The sequence below is a fragment of the Daphnia carinata genome, chromosome 5 (genome assembly GCF_022539665.2).
Source record: "Daphnia carinata strain CSIRO-1 chromosome 5, CSIRO_AGI_Dcar_HiC_V3, whole genome shotgun sequence".
Lineage (NCBI taxonomy): Eukaryota > Metazoa > Arthropoda > Branchiopoda > Diplostraca > Daphniidae > Daphnia > Daphnia carinata.
Genome location: NC_081335.1, coordinates 2,992,510 through 3,015,422, shown reverse-complemented (window position 1 = coordinate 3,015,422; position 22,913 = coordinate 2,992,510). Strand labels below are relative to the sequence as shown.

General features: G+C 42.0%; 4 protein-coding genes across 6 annotated transcripts; 2 read left to right on the top strand and 2 right to left on the bottom strand.

The window, feature by feature from the left end:
- Nucleotides 1–324: 324 nt before the first annotated feature.
- On the bottom strand, nt 325–2,847 carry LOC130695974 (beta-1,4-mannosyltransferase egh-like). Of its 3 annotated transcripts, none has more exons than XM_059495503.1 (8): nt 2,561–2,847; nt 2,220–2,494; nt 1,889–2,155; nt 1,662–1,808; nt 1,470–1,598; nt 1,151–1,374; nt 970–1,072; nt 325–899 (listed from the first exon to the last, which is right to left on the bottom strand). In XM_059495503.1, exons 2-8 carry the CDS (start codon nt 2,475–2,477, stop codon nt 660–662), a joined length of 1,368 nt encoding a protein of 455 aa, XP_059351486.1. In that variant the 5' UTR covers nt 2,478–2,494; nt 2,561–2,847; the 3' UTR covers nt 325–659. The 3 variants fall into 3 exon arrangements, with proteins under 3 accessions (XP_059351486.1, XP_059351485.1, XP_059351487.1); XM_059495502.1 differs by having other exon boundaries at nt 2,220–2,720; nt 2,790–2,835; XM_059495504.1 differs by having other exon boundaries at nt 752–899; nt 970–1,055; nt 2,220–2,847.
- Nucleotides 2,848–3,967: 1,120 nt separating this feature from the next.
- LOC130695987 (putative ferric-chelate reductase 1 homolog) lies at nt 3,968–5,328 on the bottom strand. The gene is made up of 6 exons (XM_057519052.2): nt 5,036–5,328; nt 4,891–4,957; nt 4,697–4,827; nt 4,540–4,631; nt 4,340–4,451; nt 3,968–4,128 (listed from the first exon to the last, which is right to left on the bottom strand). The coding sequence occupies exons 1-6, from the start codon at nt 5,207–5,209 to the stop codon at nt 4,048–4,050; spliced, it is 657 nt and encodes a 218-aa protein (XP_057375035.1). The 5' UTR covers nt 5,210–5,328; the 3' UTR covers nt 3,968–4,047.
- A 3,773-nt stretch (nt 5,329–9,101) lies between these two features.
- Nucleotides 9,102–10,928, top strand: LOC130695972 (homeobox protein vnd-like). The gene is made up of 4 exons (XM_057519033.2): nt 9,102–9,937; nt 10,009–10,130; nt 10,189–10,290; nt 10,355–10,928. Exons 1-4 carry the CDS (start codon nt 9,133–9,135, stop codon nt 10,832–10,834), a joined length of 1,509 nt encoding a protein of 502 aa, XP_057375016.2. The 5' UTR covers nt 9,102–9,132; the 3' UTR covers nt 10,835–10,928.
- A 6,061-nt stretch (nt 10,929–16,989) lies between these two features.
- LOC130695995 (homeobox protein Nkx-3.2-like) lies at nt 16,990–18,988 on the top strand. Its single transcript, XM_057519063.1, has 3 exons — nt 16,990–17,536; nt 18,157–18,449; nt 18,512–18,988. The coding sequence occupies exons 1-3, from the start codon at nt 17,053–17,055 to the stop codon at nt 18,923–18,925; spliced, it is 1,191 nt and encodes a 396-aa protein (XP_057375046.1). The 5' UTR covers nt 16,990–17,052; the 3' UTR covers nt 18,926–18,988.
- The last annotated feature ends 3,925 nt before the right edge of the window (nt 18,989–22,913 follow it).

Genomic DNA, 22,913 nt, shown 5'->3' with positions numbered 1-22,913 from the left:
CATCTTGCCAATCTTCAGCGGGAATTTTAGCATAATACATACACGGTTTTTCCTTCCATTTCACATGATTGGGACTGTTCAGGCTCCGCTGTCGGAATAAAAAATTTTTTAACGTTTAAGCGATTGCGTAATTATTGAAATGTACTACCAGTAAAAAGATTGGCAGGCTAACCTTATTGTGTGTAAATCTGGTAAAACGAATTGAATTTGTGTTCCTATTATTCTTCTATATTTATACAATAGATATATTTATTAAAAGAAAATATAGGGGTGTATTAACACTCCAAAAAATCTTTATAAAAAAAAAAATAATAAAACCTCGTTCATATATAGTTATACATTACAGTAATTAAGAAAACCAGGAAGGTTAATGAAATTCATTTAAAAACAGTTCGTTCTCAGAAAATCTCGAGACTGGGATCTCGTGCGTCAAGATTGTTTTGCAGAGGATTGTAAGACGATTTATAAAGTACAGCTCCCTACACCGGAAAATTTGTGCTGAAAAAAACGGTTATTAACAAATCTTCACTCATAGAAATACAAGACAGAATATTTGTCTTAAGGACTATTTGGGAAAGGAGAGAATGCCTTCATTATTTGCTATGGAGATCAGGCTCGGAAACTCATAGTCATATGCAAATGGAAGCAGAAACGCACCATCACACGAGTTGCATAAGGTCTTTTTTCACTACGAAAAATGTGTGTTTTGGCGTAAAAAGACCCCATACAACAGCTATATTTTCAACTACAACTTTAAACGGCGTGACGATCACACCGGTCATCAATAGCAGCAGGAATTTAAAAACCCCGACGCGAGCAATGCTGAACGATCGGCAGGTACCATAGATATAAAGAAACATCCAAATGCCGCCGATGAAAGATACGCTAATATCTACAACCTGTAAGGAGACATTTTTTATAACCTTCGTGCTTGAACTAACATTAATTGGTTTTTTTTTTAAATTTTACCTGAGGAATAGGGATGGGGAATATCGGTTTTAAAAAAAGATTGGCGGTTGTTAAAGGCATGGTAATCCAGGCATAAACACTTATGCCTAATGGAAATCGATATCTAGATAGGAGAAAGGCAGGCTGGTAGTTTCTTACCCTTATTTCTGGAACAACCATATTCCGACATAAAAACAATTACCTGAAGGGAAGTCTAGATGAGTGAGCTACTAGCAAAAGACCCTGAAGCCAGCGTTTCCTTTGCTGGAGGAAATCCATCAAGCTGAAAGGAGATTTTTCACACATATTACCGTGAATAAAATCAAACGAATAGCCCTGGCTAGCGGCAAGGATGCCGAAATATGTGTCCTCAGCAACAGAGCTGTCAGGGCCGTTGTCGTAGGACACCTTACGTTCTGCCCCCAGCTTTAAAAAAAATAATAAATTTAATAAACACTATTTATTTGTAGTGTGTTTGAGCTGTATGACCGATAACGGTTAGTCAAGGAAATTGTAGTTACTTGAGAAACGACATAAGACCCTTTCCATCCTAAAATCGGCATTCGTAAAACACGTAGCTGGAATTGGATTTTGCCCATATCCTCAGCTACCCGGAGCGTATCGCACAGCGTGAGGAAATAATTAACTATCTAAGATGGTAGAAAAGTGTCAGTCACGGGAAGCACAGTAACAGCCAACGGTTTTGTATCTACCTGTTCATTGGCATATGTTATCATTCCTTGGCCAAACTGATGTTTACCCTTGCAAACAAAATTAATTATACCCCGTACACTGTTAACTGTCAGTAAAGTTTCCTCATCCAAATGTACAATCCAATCTTCATCATCAAGTTGATTTACCTACCAAAAATAAAAGTTGATTACTGTAGGCATGTAAAAGTATTTTGTTCAACAAAGATTTTTCAATTTTGATTACTTACACTATCCTCTAGGCAGTATTGCAGTGCTCTGGCTTTAAACATAGCTCCAGATCTTGTCTGATAATTTGCAGGCACAATCACTTCCCGTACATGCAGCGAAGGGACTAGCGACGTTGATTTGTCTGCAACTACTTCAATAATAAAATTCTCAAGCCCTGCATCCAAGCAGGTGTTAGCATTCCTCTGCACATTGTTTCGTACTAGTTCAGGATAGTCTCCTCTGGTAACCATACGGAAACATATAAAGGGGACTAACAAAATAGGTTTCTAAAATGGAAAGATTTGATTACATTCAAAGAAGAAATGTATGCTTGATTGTTTGAGTATTTACCTCTATTTGTGGATCTTCAGGGAATGGGTTGAATAAAACAAAACCCAAGAAATTGAAAACTGCTTGTGGTAAGGCCAGAAGTGCCAGGTATTGGCATAAGTATAAAGCGAGTGTGAACCAGCCATATTTTTCCCAAGAGCTCATAAATGTTTGTGGAGAGACACTATCCGAATGTGATCCAAGATTTGACCCATAATAAACGAAAGTTGAAATTATACTAAATAACAGTAGTATGTTTGCTAGATGAATAAAAATCATATTGCAGCTGGCATAACCTGCAAAAATAGTGTTACAGTGGTAAATGTGGATCACTACACAAAACATATAAATAGTTGCCAGACCGTTCTGTTGCCACTGCAGCGTCAATATCAAGATTTGGTCCTCAACAATCTTTACTTCCTCAAGCCATCTTCAAATAATAAGTTGTTGAATCTACGTATTTCTTTTGGCACCAAAACATGTGATAGTTGCTGGGCATGAGCAGAGCATCATAATAAAGTGCTTGATTATTCCCAAGACAACAGGGATAAATTAAAATGTTTTATAATAGTTTTCTTGAATCAAACTTACGTGTTATTCTAACATTTGACGGAGATGCCAAGAAAACAACAAAGAGATTTCTAAATTGCGGCGTGCAGACGACAAAGACATGCAGAGACTGCACACTCAATTACATACCAAGGCAACGGTTTTGAGCGATTACAAATGCATCGAGCTGAACGGCCTATGCTTTCCAACCAGATGAATCTGCCACAACGCCCTACGAAGATAAAACGCAAACGCTTTTAGAACGTCGTCTCTCTATGTTAAGGATTACCACTGTAAGGGTGGGGGAGGTATGGTGCGTTATCTAATACAGTTGTGTGTACTTTAAAAGGCTACAACGACTACTGTCTGAAGATGTTACACTATGACATGATGAGTTTTGTTTCTAACTTGTTTTCTTTAGTTTGATATGGCACCGAAGAAATGTTGTGAGTCTACAGCGATCACGCGCGTTATAACTGATAAGACTAGGGTTTATGCAGCAGGTATGGATCCTAGCCACTTTTTTTTGTAAACGTTAGCGATGTCCACTTTTGTTGCGTTTGGTAGCTAGACAGTTACGGCAATCTAAGCGCATTACCGACCAAATATCGTTTAATAAGACATTGGTGTTTATGCTATAGAGAAACTACAAAAAATGGCATTTTTTACCTTCTGCGAACGGGTGTGGCTCACTTGTCCTCTTCCGCGTAACACATTGTGGACTGTCAGCGGCTCTTTAACGACAACACAAGTATTCATGATTTCCGGTTTCCCTAACGGAAGTGGCGGATTGTTTACACTCTCCCTAATAAAGCTGTTACTATTTCCTCATCGAACCTCATTAAATTAACGAGAAATTCTTTCCCGCAGTTTACCGAATGATTAACAACTGTTTTATTTTTTTTTAAATCGAAGATGCCAGTTTCTTCTTTCAGTAATTCTTCTGAAAGCTAACCCCCTATGTTCAACACAATTCAATTTCTAAAAAAAAAATGCGGGACGAAGATACGATCGGTAAAAATCCTGTACTTAAACAGGCTAGTTCCAGCTGGCATTTTGACCGTCTGGGTTAAGGAATTAACGTAAACTGGCCCTTTTTTTCACAAGAGTTTTTCGCCACTTTAAACAAATCAAGGTCGGTAGAAAGGAAACTAATGCCAAAATAGAACCGCTATGATTGTTGAAATACCATAGAAAACGACACTTTTTTATATTGTTATGTGTATTTAGAACATCACGAATAGCGAGCTCGTTCCATATTGCTGACCAATGTGTCTGTTGCGTAGCGTATCAAAAGGATTTATGCCAATGCAGTGACAAAAATAGCGACAACAGCCAGCACGATAGTTCCAATCCATGGAGTCAATTTAGTTGCTCCGGCCTGTGATTACCTATGGAAAACAAATGAAATAGTTGAAGCAATGTAAATTTAAACTGAAAACACTAGCCCAGGATTTCTTTACGTACCGAGGACGAAGTTTTCAAACAGTTGACGATGTCGTGCAGTGAGAAAAATTGAAAAGAAACAAGAAACATTAGTTCACTCTTTTTACGTACACATTTCAGCTATAAGAGAGTGGTTATATGGTTACCGGTGTTGTGTTAGTCGATGCCGGTGTTGTTGTAGTTGTGGGTGATGAGATGGATACAACATCCGATAACGTTTTCACCCAGAAGGACGTTACATTTTGAACATAGGTCGTTCTAGAAGGTTAACAAGGTGCAGAAATAAAGAATTTGAAAAAAAGATAGCAGTCCCGATCGCCATTTCTGGCGGAAGTATATAACTTACTTGAAAACTACGTCACCCATAAATCCATAAGGTGGGACCCATAAAAGGTTAACGATCACTTTTGGGGCGTTATCCTTATGTGTGGCTGCATTCTTTGGTCAGTTGCAAAGTAAGAAATAAAATGAAACAATAAACAAAAATTTAAAAAAATTTCTACTTTGACGCCGTTGAGACAATCGAGATAATTTCCTGGTGTAAGTACAGGAGTTCCCTCTACAGTTTCGCTGAATATTCCAATCGGAGGAGCAGCATCACCCAAAGAATTGTCGAAAGCCATCACCAAGTATCCTAAAGCACCGTATTATTACAACTACTATAACTGCATTGAACAAGCCACAAAAACTAAGAGACCTCTGAATGTTGAATAGCCACTCGAGTTGGCCATCAGAGTCAATCGAACCGATTCGTCTTCCATAAGCTGAAATATTCAAACAAGAACGAAAGCAAAATAGTTGATTAATGTGGAATAATCAATTTGAACGTTTCAGATGTTTACCGTTGGAATAGTGACGTAAGGTGAGCGAGTCGTTTTGGCTTCGACGCCATGTTCGGGAGTCATGGTACTGCAAGCTGCTACCGGTGCTCCATTTGGGGTTCCACTTACAAGCGTCCCGATTAAAGTCACAAAAATCAAGCAAGAACTGGTTCGAAGCGAACGGAATGAAATCATTCTACTAATGAGTTCAACAAAGTATTCTTTAACTGTTTCACGTCAATAGATTTCTGCACTTGAATTCGTTCACGATGTTACAGTCAACCGGAGATCACGTATGTTTCCGAATTCACATGTTGCACTCGTTTACCTTTCCCTTATTTGGCTGAAACAAAAGCATTATTTTAATCTTTAACGATAGGCGTGATAAGAGGCCATAAAGTATACGCTCTGTTTGACCAAGAGATTAACTTGTACACCTCTGCGCAGCTCCAGCATCATTGTCGTCCTTTGAGTACGTTGATAAAACCAAAGCTTATTTAAGATCACAGTTTGATATCGACTAATGCAACGTAAAAAAGGGCAGTTCTAATCAACCCTTCAGAATGTAAGACAATAAAATAAATTTTTTAAAGTTAAAGTTTCATTTCCAAGTAGTTTGCACAGCCGTACATAAAAATTTATCATTTTTTTTTAGAGAAGAACGAGATAGCCACAATGTCTAACAAGACTTGTGTTCAACATTTTCACAACTTGAGTAACCGTTATTCTGTAAGTTCTTGAAGTATCCTGCAATACTTCATGAACTGCTGTTTAGAGATAAAGCATAAAAAAACAAAAAGAAAACTCACTAGAAGATAACGATTGACCAATTGCTTCCGGCCGAAAACTGGTAGTGGACGCGTAAAAATGCTTGAGCTTGCAAGGTGAAGAGACATCAGTATAACAAATTGCGGTAAGTAATTGTGATACAATCCTACTTTTAATCCATCAAAGCTATCGAGATAAACTAAGGATGAACCTTCTTCACTTGATGCCCTCAACACTTCCACGGAGTGGGTCAATTGTTTCACATAATGGATCATTTCAGACTACGCTCACGTTATCACGCATTACCAATGAACGCGATATTACATCATCTGCGCATTTTGAACAAGGCATAGAAATAGACCAATATGTTCCATTATGTTTGACAGTAAAAAAACGGCGTACAACAGCCTTTTAAAGTAACCGCCAAAGATCCGTAAAAAGGGCATAATATAGCGCATATGTACAAAGTTGTAGTATCAATGCTAGGCCTAGGCTGCGTTCGGACGTCTATCGGTTTCCCCATGGTGAGACAATGTTAGACGGTCTATTTAACGCAAAGAGGTTCCATTTAAAAAGTTGTCAGTTTTGGGCAATCCATTTTCTTTGGCGCAGTGCGCGTCTCTTTCATTTTTTTTTTTCTAGGGAAAACGATTACGGCGGCGCCGCATAATAAACTCCCCCTCCGTTATGCTTGCCGATGGTAGTGCTGGGAAAAAGAGATACACTGGGCGGCGCCAGAGCGAAAAACATCCCAGCAGCAAATCATTTTTCTTAAAAAGAAATACACTGCTATATGTTTGGCTGGGTTTCCTACGTTCCATCGTTTCCTTCGTTCTTCTCTCCCATCGAAAAAAAAAAAAAATAGAAAACTATAACAAAAAATACATATCGGGAGAGAAGAATTTAGTGCTATGGTTTCTACCGTCCTGGTTGCTGATGCTGGACCCAACAACACGTATCTATACAGCCATACGACGTCTTTCTATTTCTAACCCAAACTGACACTAACCAGAGATGGCTTTCTTCATCTTTTTTCAGCTTCTTTTTCGTTCTTGTTTTTTTTTTTCTTTTATAATCGTCTCTATGTTCCATACTGCACTGACATCACTGTCTATACTACCAGTCCGTTTTTTCTTTTATCATCTTCATATCTATTGAAAATTCCGAATACTCTCTGCGACCGTAGACATCCCGACTATTTGTAAAAAATGATCCGATTCCATATTTATAGAATTAAATGAAATCAAGTATTTGTTATATGATAAACTGATACCTTTAAAACATGTGAAATGGATGCGCTAGAGCAGATGAATCACGGGAAGCAGATGAGAGCGAGTCTAACAGCCGGAAGAGAGTGTTGGTCTGGTGGGTCATGGCGTTGATAAAGGTGGTGACCTCACAGATGCAGCAGGTCTTGAACACCTAATTTTACTAATGTATAGAGAAGTAAGAGAATAAGCCAGAAAACTATACAAGAAAACAGAGACCCGTCGACGTTATCGAACAGCATAGGTTCGGCGTGCCATGCTGACGCATCAGCCGCTCCATCGCTGAAACAGAAAAGATCCAGCTACAGTAAGGCAGCCAAATCCATTTCAAGCTCTTTTTTCTTTCTTTTGGTTTAAGAAAAAACAAAAATGGGGGCGAAATTTTCTTTTGAAATGTCCTGGAACAGATTCCTTCTCTGCTGGTTGCGCTTCTGGCTGCATCTGCAAGGTCGGATGAGAGAAAAATAAGGAAAGATGAAACATGCTACAGAAAAAGAAGAGAAACATGCAACATCTACGCAGTGCAATAGACAACATATATACGTCCGTCTCGACCGCCGCGCCGTCCGAAAAAAAAAACCCGTCTGCCATCGTAGTTTAACAAAGTCCAGGCGAGCTTTTTTTTTTTTAAAACTGATATCGAGCCGGTCGGATATGGAGGCTGAAAGTTTTTACAAGAAAGCCGCGTGTTATTTTATTTTTTCAGTTCCTTACCATTCCCTTCACTTTTTTTCAATAAACTACATCAAGTTAAATTTTACTTTCGTTTTAAAAAGAGGACGTCAATGGTGTACATAAACTACAAAATTCGAAAACCTTATTCAGCGCTACGTGCGGATCGTGGAAGTTGAACTCACACGGACCAGGATGTCCCTGATTGATGCGATAAACTGACGTGCCTGTAGTTCTGCTAGATTTCTAATGAAAATGGACTTCCAAAATTAAACATCAAGTGGTTCTATTTTAGGCGCAAAGAAAAACCTTTCTTGCCAAATATTGGTTTTTGGCTAGCTATGGTAAGTATTTGAACAGCTAGATTGGCCTATGTTTCTATACGAGCTTTATAAATGGGTTTTTCTTTCGTATAGAAAGGCAGGATTCACTCCCACGGAATGCCAAATGCACTTTGTAAAGGCTCGTGAAACAGAAGACGAGAAAAAAAAAATGGACCTCATTGTAAGCCTGGATAGGGAGAACGCCTTAAATACTGTACTTTGACAAAGTCAAAGTATATACGGGTAAAAAAAAAAAAAAAAAAGAACGGCAAAACTACACAATACTCAGTACTACATACAATGGCCATTCTCAGGTCAAAAGATCGGATGACCTGCGACGTGCTTAAAAGGCTCAGAGACGGCGGCAAAAAAGAAGGGACGTCTGCGCAGAGGGAGAAACTGAATAAAGCATATTGGTTTTGTCAGTATACACACATATATAGGATACAAATGGCTCTGTATATATGTATATCTTTTATACTATTGAGACGGAAGTCTGTCGCCGGGCAGCCAACATTGACTGAAACTAATAAACATGTTGTGATTCTTCCCATTATCCTGTAGAAATCGGATACAGTAGACGTTAAGATGTTGATTAGAACAGATTGAGGTGTGCAATTCAAATGTTAAGTTAATAAAGAGGACCTTCTTAGCTTTAATTTCATTTGATTAAAGTCATTATCCCAGACTAGTTTAAAAAGCAACCGTCCATAAGGACATGTGAAAAAAGAGACTCTGTGGAGATTGGCAATTAGTTTGATGGCGCCGTTGGACGTGGCTGCGTTGTGTCATCTTTACACACACACATACGCGGACGCGGACACACACACACACACACACACACAGACAAAAAGAAAAAAATTTTGTTGGTCTAACCTCCTCGACCTTTGACGCGCCGCATCAGTAGCAACACCACAACCACTTTCTCTCTTGTCCCGATCCATTTACTCCGGGGTCCAAAACGGGCGGGGCTAACGGACGGTGGTTGTGTTTTTCTTTGGAGGTTTTCTTAAATTTCCATTTATTTAAAAAAAAAAAAGAAAGTCACGCCTCCTATAGTTCTCTCTGTAGCTACAAAACACTCTTCATGTTTATAACTTGCGTGTCCAGCCAACCGATCCACTCAGTTTGGATTCTGAGATCATCGCAGCCTCTACAGCAAAGTGCTTTCCCTCCTAGAAAAAAAAATATTGTCTATTTCCTAATCAAATCCTTAAAAAAACAAAAACAAATTGCATTGTTGTACACCTTCGCATTGATTCAAAATTACTCACCAAAAATAATGTTGTGCGATCAGCAAATGGCGACGTCGTTCAGTGTGCGAGATATTTTGGAATTCGACGATGGTGACGGGATGATAGGCAACGGAGTAAGTCCAGGACCCGAAGCGGCGGCCACAGCATCGACCGATCCGCTATTACTCGACCCGATAATGGTCAACCCGGCAGAAGCAGCAGCCAATTCCGCTGGTTACTACGCCAATTATTGGCTGGAGAACAACGGAATGGGTAATAACACAATGCTGGGCGATAATCGGACGATGATGCCGATGGAAGAACAGCCAACCGGACCGACTTACATCGCACTGCAGCAACACCATCACATCCAGCCCCCTCCGCAGCATCAACAAGCAATCGATCCGGCCCATTACGATTATTCGTACAACTACATGCCTTACGATTGCCCCCCAGTAGCTGAAGAATTCAGCCGCTTCAGGGAAGAAGACGAGAGCAAAATGGCAATTGTCCAGCAAAGAAATCCTGCAGCGAGTAGGCCGTTAACTACGTCTCACCACGTCCAGCAGCTCTCTCACCTGTGTCCGCCATTTTCTGAACAGGAAGTCAATTGCGGGAATTCTATGGAAAACGCCACTAACAAAATCAAATCAAACCGTAAGTCGCATTAGTTTCTCCCAGCATAAAGTTCCACACTTAAATCAACACCTTCGATTGTAAATGATTAGGAATCCTAGCGGCAAAACCGGAGAATAACTTCAGCAAAAAGAGTAGCTCTGGGAACGAGTCAATTAACACGAGCCAACGGACAACACGTCTCAAACGTAAACCTCGTGTCCTCTTCTCTCAGGTATTTCAGACATTTAATTTTAATCAACCATAATTATTAATCAATCTATACAAATCAGGCACAGGTGTACGAATTAGAACGGAGATTCAAGCAACAACGATACCTATCTGCACCAGAACGCGAACACCTGTCTTTGGTACTCAAACTAACACCCACTCAGGTAGTACCATTAATTAATCATTAGAAACACGAATAAATTGAAACTTACCTTTAATCTCCACTAGGTAAAGATCTGGTTCCAAAACCGCCGCTATAAATGCAAACGCCAGTTGAGCGAAAAGCCATTAGACTCCAACAGCATCACGACATCTCCTGAGCCTGGAACAGCGACAACGCCCATCCGTAAGATGGCCGACGACTCCATCATTTCTTCAACTGGAATGGGCACTCCATCTGAAGCGGAAGAATCGATTCTATATCAACACCCACCACACGATCCTCACCTTCAACAACATCCCGTTCTGCCTCCTTATTCCACATTGTATAGTCACCAACAACATCCAGCTACGTCAGCGTTAACCTACGGCAATGCAGCAACATCATCGTACCACCACCACCAAGACATGGCGTATTCTGGAACACCTGCAGAAACGGCCGGATATTATGCACTGATGGGAGGTAACGTCAGCAACAACGTTAGCGGAGGTAGTGCTGGGCAGAACTTCCACCAGCACAGTTTTTCGTCCAGCGTCCGGGCGTGGTAATGACACACAACTGCAGTATACATATACGTACTTAATAATCACATGAATATAAACGATAATAATTATATGTCAATACAAACATCTTTAAATTGTTGGGGGGGGATTTTCCTTTTTCATCCTGTCGAAACGGCCTATCGTTCCATGACGAATGGTAATTAAATAGGACAGAGGTATCTTCGTGGCTATTTAAACAGAGCAGGGGCACATAAGGAGACGGATAAGGAGGAGCAAACAGTGGAAGACGCCGAGATAGTTGAAGAAACTGTCAATGTGCATCGAACCGTGGCGCCACTACCTACTTGTTCCAGCGAAATGGCGAGCACGCCCGAGACATTCCGGCGATGAGCAGTCGCGAAACTTGAGATGCTCTTTCTGTTTGATTTTCTTCCTTGCATTTTCCAATTAGATTTAGCCCACAAGTCAAAAATGAAGAGGGTATTTCAGACCCATGTTGTCTATTGACAGGGTGGCTACTTCTAATGTGTCTATGGAAGACACAATAGACACAGTATAAACAAACACGGCCTGTCCTTCAATGGTGAACATTAGGAGCGCACGTCAGTGTCACAGGATTGGGGTATTCTTTCAGAACTCTATCCTAACTTTTGGTAATGAAAAGTACTTCAGTTTGAGGATTTGCTTCTTTAATTTGTGTTGAATTCATCCCTTCCTGCCTCAGAAACTTTGCACACATTTGTGTGATGGGGTCGTAGTGTGATGGGATGTTGTAACCGTTGATGAGGCAGCGCTGACATTAAGAGCTGCAATGTGAGAAACGTGCAAGATCACATGAAATCGCTTTGTTCTAGACAATAAGGAACCTATGACAATGAATGAACTTTCATTTACAGCGATTCTCCAATGTCTTCTGTGACCGATTGCGACTAACAGGCACTCGGGTGGGGAGCGTTGACCGCCGATGTTACGTCCATTTATTCCTATCTAATAAAATGCTTCATTTTAAATTTAATTATATGGTAAAAGATGGTTAAACTGATGAGGACGACTGATGTGGAGTAAATTGGGTGTCTGTATCGCTTGGAGTTTGTGTGACCACAAAAGATGTTTGGAACGTAGCCTCTATCATTGAATACGACGTTGTGTAAGCCCCCGAAGAATGTAAGAAATCCAGCGAATGCCACCTTGTCTAGCGCATTCGAATCGCCCTAGAGTTTAGACACCACAGGACCTGGCCAACTGCATCAAACCAAAAGTAGTAAGTACAACGGACATAAGGTCCACCATCACTAGCAATTTGCAATATTATCTAACTTGTATGAGTATCGTAGAAGCAGTCACAGGAAAACGATGCACAGGACGAGCGACTTAACTATGAATTATGATGAACGTACCACACTAACTTTAACAGAGTGATGACACTTGCCTGAAATAAACGCTGCTACGTGCGTACCTGTTGAGTTAATTAGCTGTAAGGTAGCTTCCAGAAGGGTCAGTACAGTGGCCATTATCCGACTGTAGCTGGCCATCATGTAGATGAGACGTTGATCCTGGACAACAAGTGCAGTTGCATCTTTCGTTTCAGTTAGAGAAATGCAAATTTGACTTACCTGGATCTACCCTATTCATGCCGGACAACAGCGCCGGGTCAGCCAAGAGGCAGAATAACTTTCGTTAAGAACCTCGCATCCTCCACAACCTATAGGAAACTAGACACGGGTTGTATAAAAAGAATGAAAAATCTTTGGCTGGAATCTGGCTGACATGTTAGCAGCACTGTTATTCACTAACACCAGGATCCAGGATAAGCTCATCCACGAAACTACACAACACAACGACATCTCCATCACAGGACGATCTTAAATCTAAACTAGAATCAATATTCTGTGATTACTCGACCTATAAGAACTAGGGGTTCCTTAGATTCAAACAAAACTATGCCTGCTCCCTCAATTACCGACGTTCCCGTTAATAAACAACAAACATTAACAATACTACACCAAACATTTCCATTTTCATGGAAAAGGCGAAATGGCAACTGCTAAGGGGTTTACATCGAGTAGAACAGTTACATATCAATTGACGTATTGAAAACAAGGTACCTTTATGCTTTCCTCTTGCCCACAGCTGGAATTGGTCCAACAGTAGCTGCTGGACCGTGCGTAGTTACTAGTCCGCTTCACAGATGACGGCTACAGCTTCTCCCTTGTAGAAAGTCTAAGGTTAGAATGGAAGACTGAAGATTCATGAAAGAGCTCAAATTCACATATAGGCCACATGCCTTTCTTACAAATAGGGCGTTTCAAGTTCATTCACTACATTCTACAGCACCGCCCAACAACATTCAAACACTCAAAGACTTTGCACATTTTGAACAACCACTTACTAACTTGAATTTGCGTGAACACGATGGATATTGCGTTTTTTCGATGACGCAATTCAGCTGACACTTGAACAACCTACAACATAAAACCCTTCCTTGCGTATGATTCTACAATGACCGTGAAACGCCTCTTTTATACGTCCTTCCATGGCCGACGGGTCGAAACAAAAGCTATCGTTTCAGAATTATGGTAAGGTATTTTCTCTCCCTTCCCCACACTTTTAGTTTACCTTCGGTTTCTCAGAATCCAAAGGTGTGTGTAATAAAAGGTCGTTGAACCACACCGCTCACGGCGTTTTCAATTAGGAGGTGAGAATCCAGTGCTGGAAGGCAAAGAAGAAATGATGTTTTTGCGGATGTTATTTTCCATACTAACCCTTCCATGCTGAAAACGTGACGTATCCCTAAAAAGAAATTTGACGGATACATTTTCTGGCCAATCGCTTAACACGAGCGGATGTCCATTGGCGTGGAAGTTGCATGCGTGTTTTCTTCCGGACGGTATATAGTTTTAAGCACAGACCTGTTGACCACAACTCGGGTCACATTAGGTCAGAAGCACGTCCTTTCAAACAGCTAGTCAATGAATAAAGCAGCTCTTCTTCCTCTCTGTTTTTACGGATGTTTTGCAAATTTGCCACTTTCTTTCCATGCCTCTTTCCTATACTACATACTAAACTCCAACTGCGCAGAAAGACAGAGGCAGGCCCAGCAAAGGTCTAGGTTAGGGCGTTGCCAGGGGGGATGAAATGGCAAGAGGATCTTGGTCACGTGTCCAAACAGGATAAGGATCCACAAAGAGGAAGGTGAAATCGACACTCTACAAGTAGATATGAGATTACTACATTGGCAATGTCTATATCAAAGTCCACCAAACAAATTATTCAAACAAGATTTTGGTCTAATCTGTTTAAAACGAACGTGAAATTCCAGTTGTTTTGCTTCGTTGAACTGGTAAACTATTAGCCGCTCACTTCCCAAACACATGTTGTGTCTCTCCTCTCAGTCCCCCTTTTTTTTCCTTGTATTCTTCTTCGATAGATTTCTGGGACTACTTTCTTGCGTCAGGACGAAAGCCATCGTCGAGTGTTGAACGCCCCAGCTCCATCTGCTCCCCATTCTGTCTCTATCTCTTAGCCGACTATAGAGTGACGCTGATGTTACTGATGCCTTGATGATGATGATGACAACAAGATGACAGATGAAACCGTTTTGCCTCCGACGCCCAACACACAGTCGGTTTAGAGGCTCGTTATCCTAGACCCTTCTTATCTTCCACATCGTTTTCAAATCGATTTCGACTTATCGAATACAACTTAAAATCTAGGCCTATAGTTAAGTTAGTTGAAATGCTTCAAATTTCGATGGTTGTGTGCTAGGAGGCGAGTTGTAATATTCATTTATGAGCTAGGCCTCGATCGGGTGAGTGATGGTGATGTTGTTCTTTCATATTGGCCAAGAAAGACGTTCCATCATCATCGCCTTTGCAACTTCTTTGCCAGAGATGCGAGTCAAACTTGAAGAAATTGTAAATCTATGTTACAGACTCACAGTGGACTCGTTTAGGCCTAATGTGGTAAACGCGCAACAAAAAACAGCTGTTGTTGTCCGCACTATTATAGAAACAACATTAGAGATGTAGTGTTATATATATATAAATAGAGAGAAAAAGAGAAAAGAGGAACTCGTTTGCTGAGTAATATTACGAGAGAAAAGTCGATGACTCTGGCCGGCCAAGTGGCTCGTTCCTGTCGTCACTCGACCGCGCCATTCGCTTCGAAACAACCGGCGCGCGCGCAAGACGTTTAAAGCACCGGGTGTTGGACCTTTCTTTTTTGTTGTTTTGCTTTCCTACTAAAAAATGTTGGCATGTTGTATAGGGTAACAAAGACGAGTTGAATTTGGAAACTAAAGTGCGGCTGAACAGATGCCAAAGGGTATCACCTTTCGCTCTGGGATTTATTGCACGAACGAAAGTGGTCACTGCCCATCGGTTGATTCTGGGAGTAAAAATGAGTACATCTTAAAAATAGGACGCAGACATTGTGAAACAGTTAATCTACTTACGATGTCGGCATCGTAGAAAATGTTCAATCTGTTCAATGATGGAGAGCATTGCCATTGAAATGGAAATCGATGAACTCTCGTCCGATACGAAAGAGCGTGAGAGTGAATGTTTAAGTAAAAAGCAAATACATACAAGCTGCTATTGGTGCGGCGTGACACACACAAGTTTAAGAGTTCCAACTAGAATTTTTTTTTTGCTCTTTTCCAAAAATACTAGAAACATCATCAACACTCAGCAATCAGCTGCGAACGAGCTTCTATCTATTAACGACCGTGTCGTTTGCGTGATGGAGAGCCTCGCTGACAGCCGCATCAACAGACACAATACTACTGCTGTTGCTGCCCTAAAACACGTAAATGATAAGCGCGTAGTTATTTCCATTTAGCATCGATTCAATTACGTACGTATTATGAACGAACCAGCCTTACGGAAATGATCGGATTGCCATCTCTTTTTTTTTTTTTTTTGTGCTTTTGTCCCATTGATGGATGAAAATGGACAACGCTATTCAAAGATGCCGATTGTCAACGTGTCGCGTGCCATCAGCTGATTATATAAAAGAATAGATTTACAATAGAAAAGAAAAAACAGAATCGAAAGAAATGAAATCTCTTGTTCAAACCGGCGTTACCCCGTTACCACTTGACTAACCGCCGTCGGCACCGTCCAACGCGCGATAATCATACAGACACACACACATATGAATATAAAGAACCCCAGTGTGTTGAGAGTGTGTGTGTGCTGGTAGATGCCTGGACTTTGAAGGGGTCTTCTATAGCCCCAATTTTACATACAGCAGTGGGCTATGTCCCGAAAAACGCACCCCCTAAACCCCAGCCATTAGGCTAATGGTTTTGAAGGGGGAAAAAGTGATTGAATGTGGCGTCAGTCGGCCGTACATAACACAGGAAACACGCAACCGGCAGTAGAAGAAGGGGCTGGTTTTCTGCTTTTCTGTTAGGACAGAGAGAGAGAGAGCGCGGGGAGTGCTGTTCTGGTCAAAGGCTGTTGGTTCAATTGAATCAATATTGATGACATCCATCATTGCTTATTGATTTGACATGTGGATAACGACGATTAGCTTCCCCTTCTGACCCACCGCAATAAGCGAGTGGATCGTCTTACTGTTAGTCCACCTCATCAAAGAGTCGGGTAACACGTCTTCCAACGTCGACCTTCTGTTTGTCCGGCCATATCTAATCCGAATCGAGTTCATTTTAGTTTTGCTGTGTAAACGCGTACAACTATGCCTATCTTGCAAGTCGTGATTGCGTCCCGTGTAAACGATGGCCGGGAACAAGAATGAACGAGAGTTAAGATCAAATGATTAAAAAGAAAAAGGGGAAGAAAAGAATAAAAACGAGGTACATAAAAGAGGCTGTGGATGAGATGTAAACTTGTCATCACCGAAGCCCGTCTCTTGATAGAGGGAGGCTGGAAGGAGGTGGCGGGAGTAGGGAAGGAGTGGGCGACAATGGCCACGCACTTGGCAGCCGGCAAGACCCCACTTCAACAGTCCATCAGCGTCCTTACATGTAAGACTCTTTCTCTTTTTCCTCTTTCGCTCTCTCTCTCTCTCTCTCTCTCTGAGACTCTTGCAGGATTCGTCCAATTGGTTTCGTTCTCCTGGAAACAGCTCCACCTCCTACCCCTCAGACTCCACCTACCCCCCCATTCGTCTCGCTCCGCTTATAAAGTCTCAGGGGTTTGGCCGGGTCCCGTCCAGTTGTGCCATCCAGCCGACGGAATCCGAAAGGAGTACCCGAACAATTCCAATCAGTTCTCAAATATTAAAGACAAAAAAAAAAAATGGATTCCGACAAAGAAGTGAACGTCAGTGCTAAAAATTTGACTCCGTTCTCTATCGCCGATATCCTCAGCGGAAGCAGCAAAGCTTCCGCTGATCCACCGTCCGTTCCGGCTGTTACATCATCGACTCCACCAGCACAGCCGGCGGTCCCGCCGTCTTATCCGTGGTTTCTTTTGAATCATCCGCCTTGTTGGCCGCTTTTAATGCCGGATGCTTCCGCGCAAACGGCCGGATCTCTGGCCGGAACTACGAAGGCCAACAGTCAGGCGGACATGAGTAACAGCAGCGCATTAACAAACGTCTCTTCTTCGCCTGAAGGAGACGATGATCGTCTGTCCGACGACGATGAACTGTTCGATCACGACGATGATGATGATGGATCCAACAGCATCATCGGTAGTTTGGTATCATCGACGGATGATGGCCAACAGGAAGATCCGCTGGACATGAGAGCCAATAATCATCGGCGTCGTAACCGAACCCGTAAGTGATTTGCATTTAGTTTTTTTTTTAAATATAAAAGCGTGATAGTTCGTGACCACTTGAACTCAATGACCTCCCTCGCACACTCACGGTGCTCACTCAGTTCCACAACCGGAAACGGATTCTCTTCTTTTTGTTTTTGGGAGGGAATTACGTATTATTTATATAACTTTGATGGGTGTGTGTGTGTGTGTGTGTGAGTGAAGGATACAGACACGCTTAGTAACACACACGTGTTATTCCAACTCTTTTTGAAGTGTCGGGGCCTCTTAAGTTGCAAGCAAAAGCCTTTTGTAGATAAGATTTTGGGATTGGTTGTTTCCTCTTTTTCAAAATAGAATAACAATTTGTAGTGCAGTTTTTCTTTAAGGGTCCCATATTGATTCGTCAAGAGGTCGGAAGGCCCTTTTTTTTAATTATTATTTTCCTCGGTGTGTTACACTACACGCATGTACGATTGCTCTTCACATTGATAATGTTTATGACTCTTTATTGCATCTCTTATAATCCTCTTGAACATGTTGAGATGGAGAGCTTGTTTTTGCTAGCTCACCCCCATATCAAGTTCCGAAATTCGATGCTAATCGATTGAAAAATAATCGCGTTATTTTGTTCAATAGACCGGATGTTGATGGACAACGAACAGGCAGCCAATGGGGAGCGCTCGATGGCCAGCCTGCCGTCACTTCACCATCACCTCCACCAACAACAGATTCATCACCATCAGATGAGGATGGCAGCTTCGGCCGGCGGACTAGGAATGGTCGTATCCGGTGGCCGCAAGAAACGTTCCAGGGCGGCTTTCTCTCACGGACAAGTCTTTGAGTTGGAACGACGGTTCGGTCACCAGAAATACTTGTCAGGACCCGAACGGGCAGACCTAGCGCAAATGTTGAAACTAACCGAGACCCAAGTAAGTCACGAGAGGGCTTTCAATCGATTCAAGTTTGCTAATTGATGTATGGTGGGAAATAGGTGAAAATTTGGTTCCAGAATCGCCGCTACAAAACTAAACGGCGACAATTGCAACAGCAGCAACAGCAGCACGACGTTGCGGCCGCGACATTGGCTCTCAATAACATGGCGGCAGCAAGGAGAGTTGCCATTCGGGTCCTGTCGGAACGCCAGACTTCCGGATCGACATCGTCTTCGGTGCATCAGCTTCACAATCAGCATCCTGGAATGATGACTAACAATCAAAGATCTTCGTCTACCTCCGCAATGACTGCGGGTCCCCATCATCCGACGTTCGCCGGACTGGCCGCTCATCACCATCATCAGACACAACATCATCACAATCTCCATCATCCTTTCTACTATTGCCCGCCTGCTTACCTCGCCATGGGTCCCACAACGGACCCGTTCATAAGTAACACAACGACCCCTTAGATATTTAAGTTGATGATTCATTTTATATTGCCGGTGTCTTTTTTTTTTTTTTTGTAAATATGAAATCCCAAAGAAATTCAAACGATATTGTTTAGTAAATGTGTTTGTGTTTAATTTTTGGAAATGATTAAATCTCCTTTTTGCCAGTTACTATGTTTGGTGTAAACTCAAGTTAATAAAGAAAGATCTGTATAAAACGTGTTTAAAAAGTCCGGGATTTACACCGTCTGGCCATCTGTTGCTGTGGTGCCAACGACCCCACGCAGGACACACACACAACAAATTTAAGAAAACAATATGCACGGAAGGAACTTGAGTAAAGAAAAGAAAAAAAAAAGGAAAGAATGATAATACATAAATATGTTTGTGTGTATGGTCTAAAAAACGATGTTGACGTTGTGATCCGATGCTGGGAGAAGCAGCTATGGAAAAGCGGCAGTTGGGGTATAAAGAGGGAGAGTTCAGCCATGGAACGAGGTGCTTGTTGGGAGGTCTTTTCCTTGGCAAGTTCGAAAGCAAAACAAAATACGGATGGAAGTCGCCGTGTTCCAAAACAGAGGCAAAAAAATAGGATAATGTTCCAAATGCATCTACCGAAAAGACCAGAGGTGTGTTGTATTATAAGAACGAGGTCCCTGTTGCCCCTCACCTTGTTTACACCCGGCAGAAAGGAGCTGGACACTGCGAAGGCACTGGACTCGAAGGTTTTGGAAGTGTTGAAATAAACTTTCACTTATTCCATAGAATTTGCATGTTTTTTTACTGCCTTCTTTTGCTGGACGTCGGCAGTCTTATTTACATTAACAGACTAGCCTTCAAACAAGATCAATTGGGTTTCAAAAAAAAACAAAACGTTGTTTTGAATCCGACCGATTTCTCATCGGAGTGCAAGCCAATCAGATCTGTTGTGTTTCCCCAATACGCCGAACAAGAGGTATAATGAGTCGGCCATCAGCCAGACAGATTTCAATACAGACATTCTCAGCGAGCCGAGGCCAATAAAAACACGCTTAAAGAGATTGGCTGATATGACTGGGACATGATCGAACAACAAGCCCGTCTCTCTGTTTTTGTTTTGTTATTTTTTTCCATGCGCATATCCATCAGCTGTGGGTTGTTGTAGAAACGGCGTGATTTTCCTTGATTTTTATCAGTAGGAACTGGTCCGCTTTTGTGTATAACTTGGACGTGACGTTAACGACCGGCACTGTTCCGTTATGCACGGCCTTCGACCTTTTCGTTTTCCCATCCAAAACTCATGTTCTGCTGCTCGAATCATATGCCCTCTCTGGCCATTATCTATTGTCGATCATAAAATATCGAGTCCCACCAAGGAAACATTTTCAACCCCATCATGCTCATTTCTCTTTCTGTTAGTTTCCTCCGACCATCAAGCCCCGAGAAAGAAAAAAAAACGAAATAAAGATAAGGAGGGATGAAAAAGAGTGTTGCTTCTTGTGGCGGCAAGTCGCGATGCTGATGTGTCCTTTCAGCAGCTCGTTGACCTCTTTGGCGCATTTGGAAGCCAACAGACGCGCATCATTGCCGGGCAAACGCCAGCAGCAGCCGGGTCACAAGGCCTCCCATATAAGTCTCAAGTGTTGCACACACACACACACACACGTACATATATAACGTTCATTCTCTCATATGCCGACCACTCGAACTCCATCATCATCCATATTCGTTTTTTTTTCTGCTTTACTGGAAGAAAACAAAATCTTTGTGAGGTACCGAAGTGAGCAGTTTCACCCTTAAACATATTGACGTATTCAGCACCCCGGTGAAAAAAAAAAGGGCAAATGGTGACCTCATCTTTATGTCTTCAATGTAGCATAGCTTCGTTTCGACGTCATAAAAGAAAATGTTGAGAGGAAACATTCTTTGAAGAAGCAGCGATGACAGACGCGCCCCGTACTCACATGATTGTGCGTGCACTCTGTCGTGGTACTTGAAAAATTTGTGTCGTCTGATGTGACTCTATCGTCAAACTCAGCCGGGTCTTTCAGCACTTCTTAGACGTGACGATTCTCATTTTTTTTTGGTTTAAATAAACCAATACTATGGCAGATGACATAACACTCGTCGCGAAAGCATTTCGACGAGTACCAGACTGTCGTTTTCTTTTTCATTGAGTGGATGTGTATTAACATATACGGTTAACGCAGTTCGGCTATTGACAAATGTTTGAATAGCTCGTCGAAAATAATCGGCAGTCACTCAGCTTTGCGCGCTAGAATTAGATGACAATGTCACCGCAAAATGTGACGCGTTCAATTGACTTGCGATTTTCGTGAGGACGGTCTCAGTAGATTATCATAAATGACGCTAATAAAAGTGACGGGACAATCTATACACAATGAAAAAAAAGGGGAGGCATTGCATACAGAGATCCACCCGTTTTGTACTAGTGAGGCTGTTGGGAAAAGCTCCTTGGATCAAATGTCACGTGACTGTCAACCGAGCCCACCAGCAAGCAGCCAAAGATGAGAGGAATGAAGGGGGAGGGGGCGTTTAGGTTCGACATATCGCGTTTCACTTGCACCACTCTCAGCGCCATCAACATCATCTCTTGTAACACAACACAACGCACACACAGTTTTTTTTTTTTTTTTGCTTTTCAAAAATACAAAAAAAAAAGCACATCACACAACAGCCAGAATAAACTGTTTAGACTGGGACATCCTCGCCGTCGCCACCCATTCAGCAATAAAACCTGATAGTTCATTTATTCTTAACTTTCCGGAAAGGGGAGATTATTCTTCCGGTAAAACGAAATAATAATAATCAAGGACCGCCTTGTTTTGTAAGGAATGCCTCAATGTCTGAATGTGAATCTATTGAGTACGATGTGAAGAAAAACTATAAGACATAATTGTTACGTAACTTTGTGTGTATACAGGTCTTTAGACAAGAAGTCCAGGCGGGAGAAATAACCCACAAAAAAATATGGTTGCCAATCAAGAGTGCACTTGAGAACTAGCCGAGCGAGTGCCTTGCAGTCAATATATATATTTAGGTAGAGACCATCTATAAGAAGAAGAAGAAATAAGGGGAAAGAGGTTTAAAAGAGAAACGAGGCTCTCGACTCGAGTTGTCGTCGCCGACCATCAGGAAAATAGAAGTATTAGACAAGGACCATCTTCGCTCATCAGTCGTTGGCCCGAACGAGTGGCCACGCCCAACGGAAAAGCCTTATTCTCATTCTGAACGCTTCGTTCAATGTCCCAGTTGCTTTTACCTGTTCATGTCTGCGTTCAATTTACGTTTGAAACAAAAACAACATGAAATCCTGAATTTTTTTCATATTGACTCGGCCACACTGCTTAATCCATTTCGGAACGAGCTGTGGGAAACATCAGGACAAAGTCAAGAGGTACAAAGTGTACATACACGACTAGTAACAAGGGTAACGAAAAAGAAACGAGAGAAAAGAGAGGGGCCAATTGAAATGTGGAGAGAGTCTTTTCCGCTTGTGCAGACTTGAATAGGGTGCGTTGATTGCCATCCGCCGCACACAAGAGAGGAGAGGGGGGGAGCAAAGGGAGAGCAATGTGCGGAAGTTGTCGTTCGACTGGGCTCCGTCTGGCCCGCTCCGCTCCGTACGTGGGCCTACTGTTGAGCAGCTCGCCGACATACCTCGGTCTCCTCAAAAACTTCGGGACGACTAGGGTGGGAGCGCACAAGTCAATTGGCACCGATTACCACATTCAACGCCGCTGATTACATCGTATATACACGAATTCGGGAGGAAGCCTGCGTAGTTCTTGCAACCGACGTCACAGTGGCCCATTATCATCAGTGGATTGCACTCGACCGACCACTTCAATTACACCAGAACCCGTTCGCCATCGGTTGCGAATCAGACCTCGTACTACTTGATCGTGTGCCTTTCCTTAACCCGCCCCATCATGAAAGGAAAAGAAAGATCTCTCGGGTTAAGTATTTATCGCGATATGAAATGATGTTCCACAACGACATCGTTCAA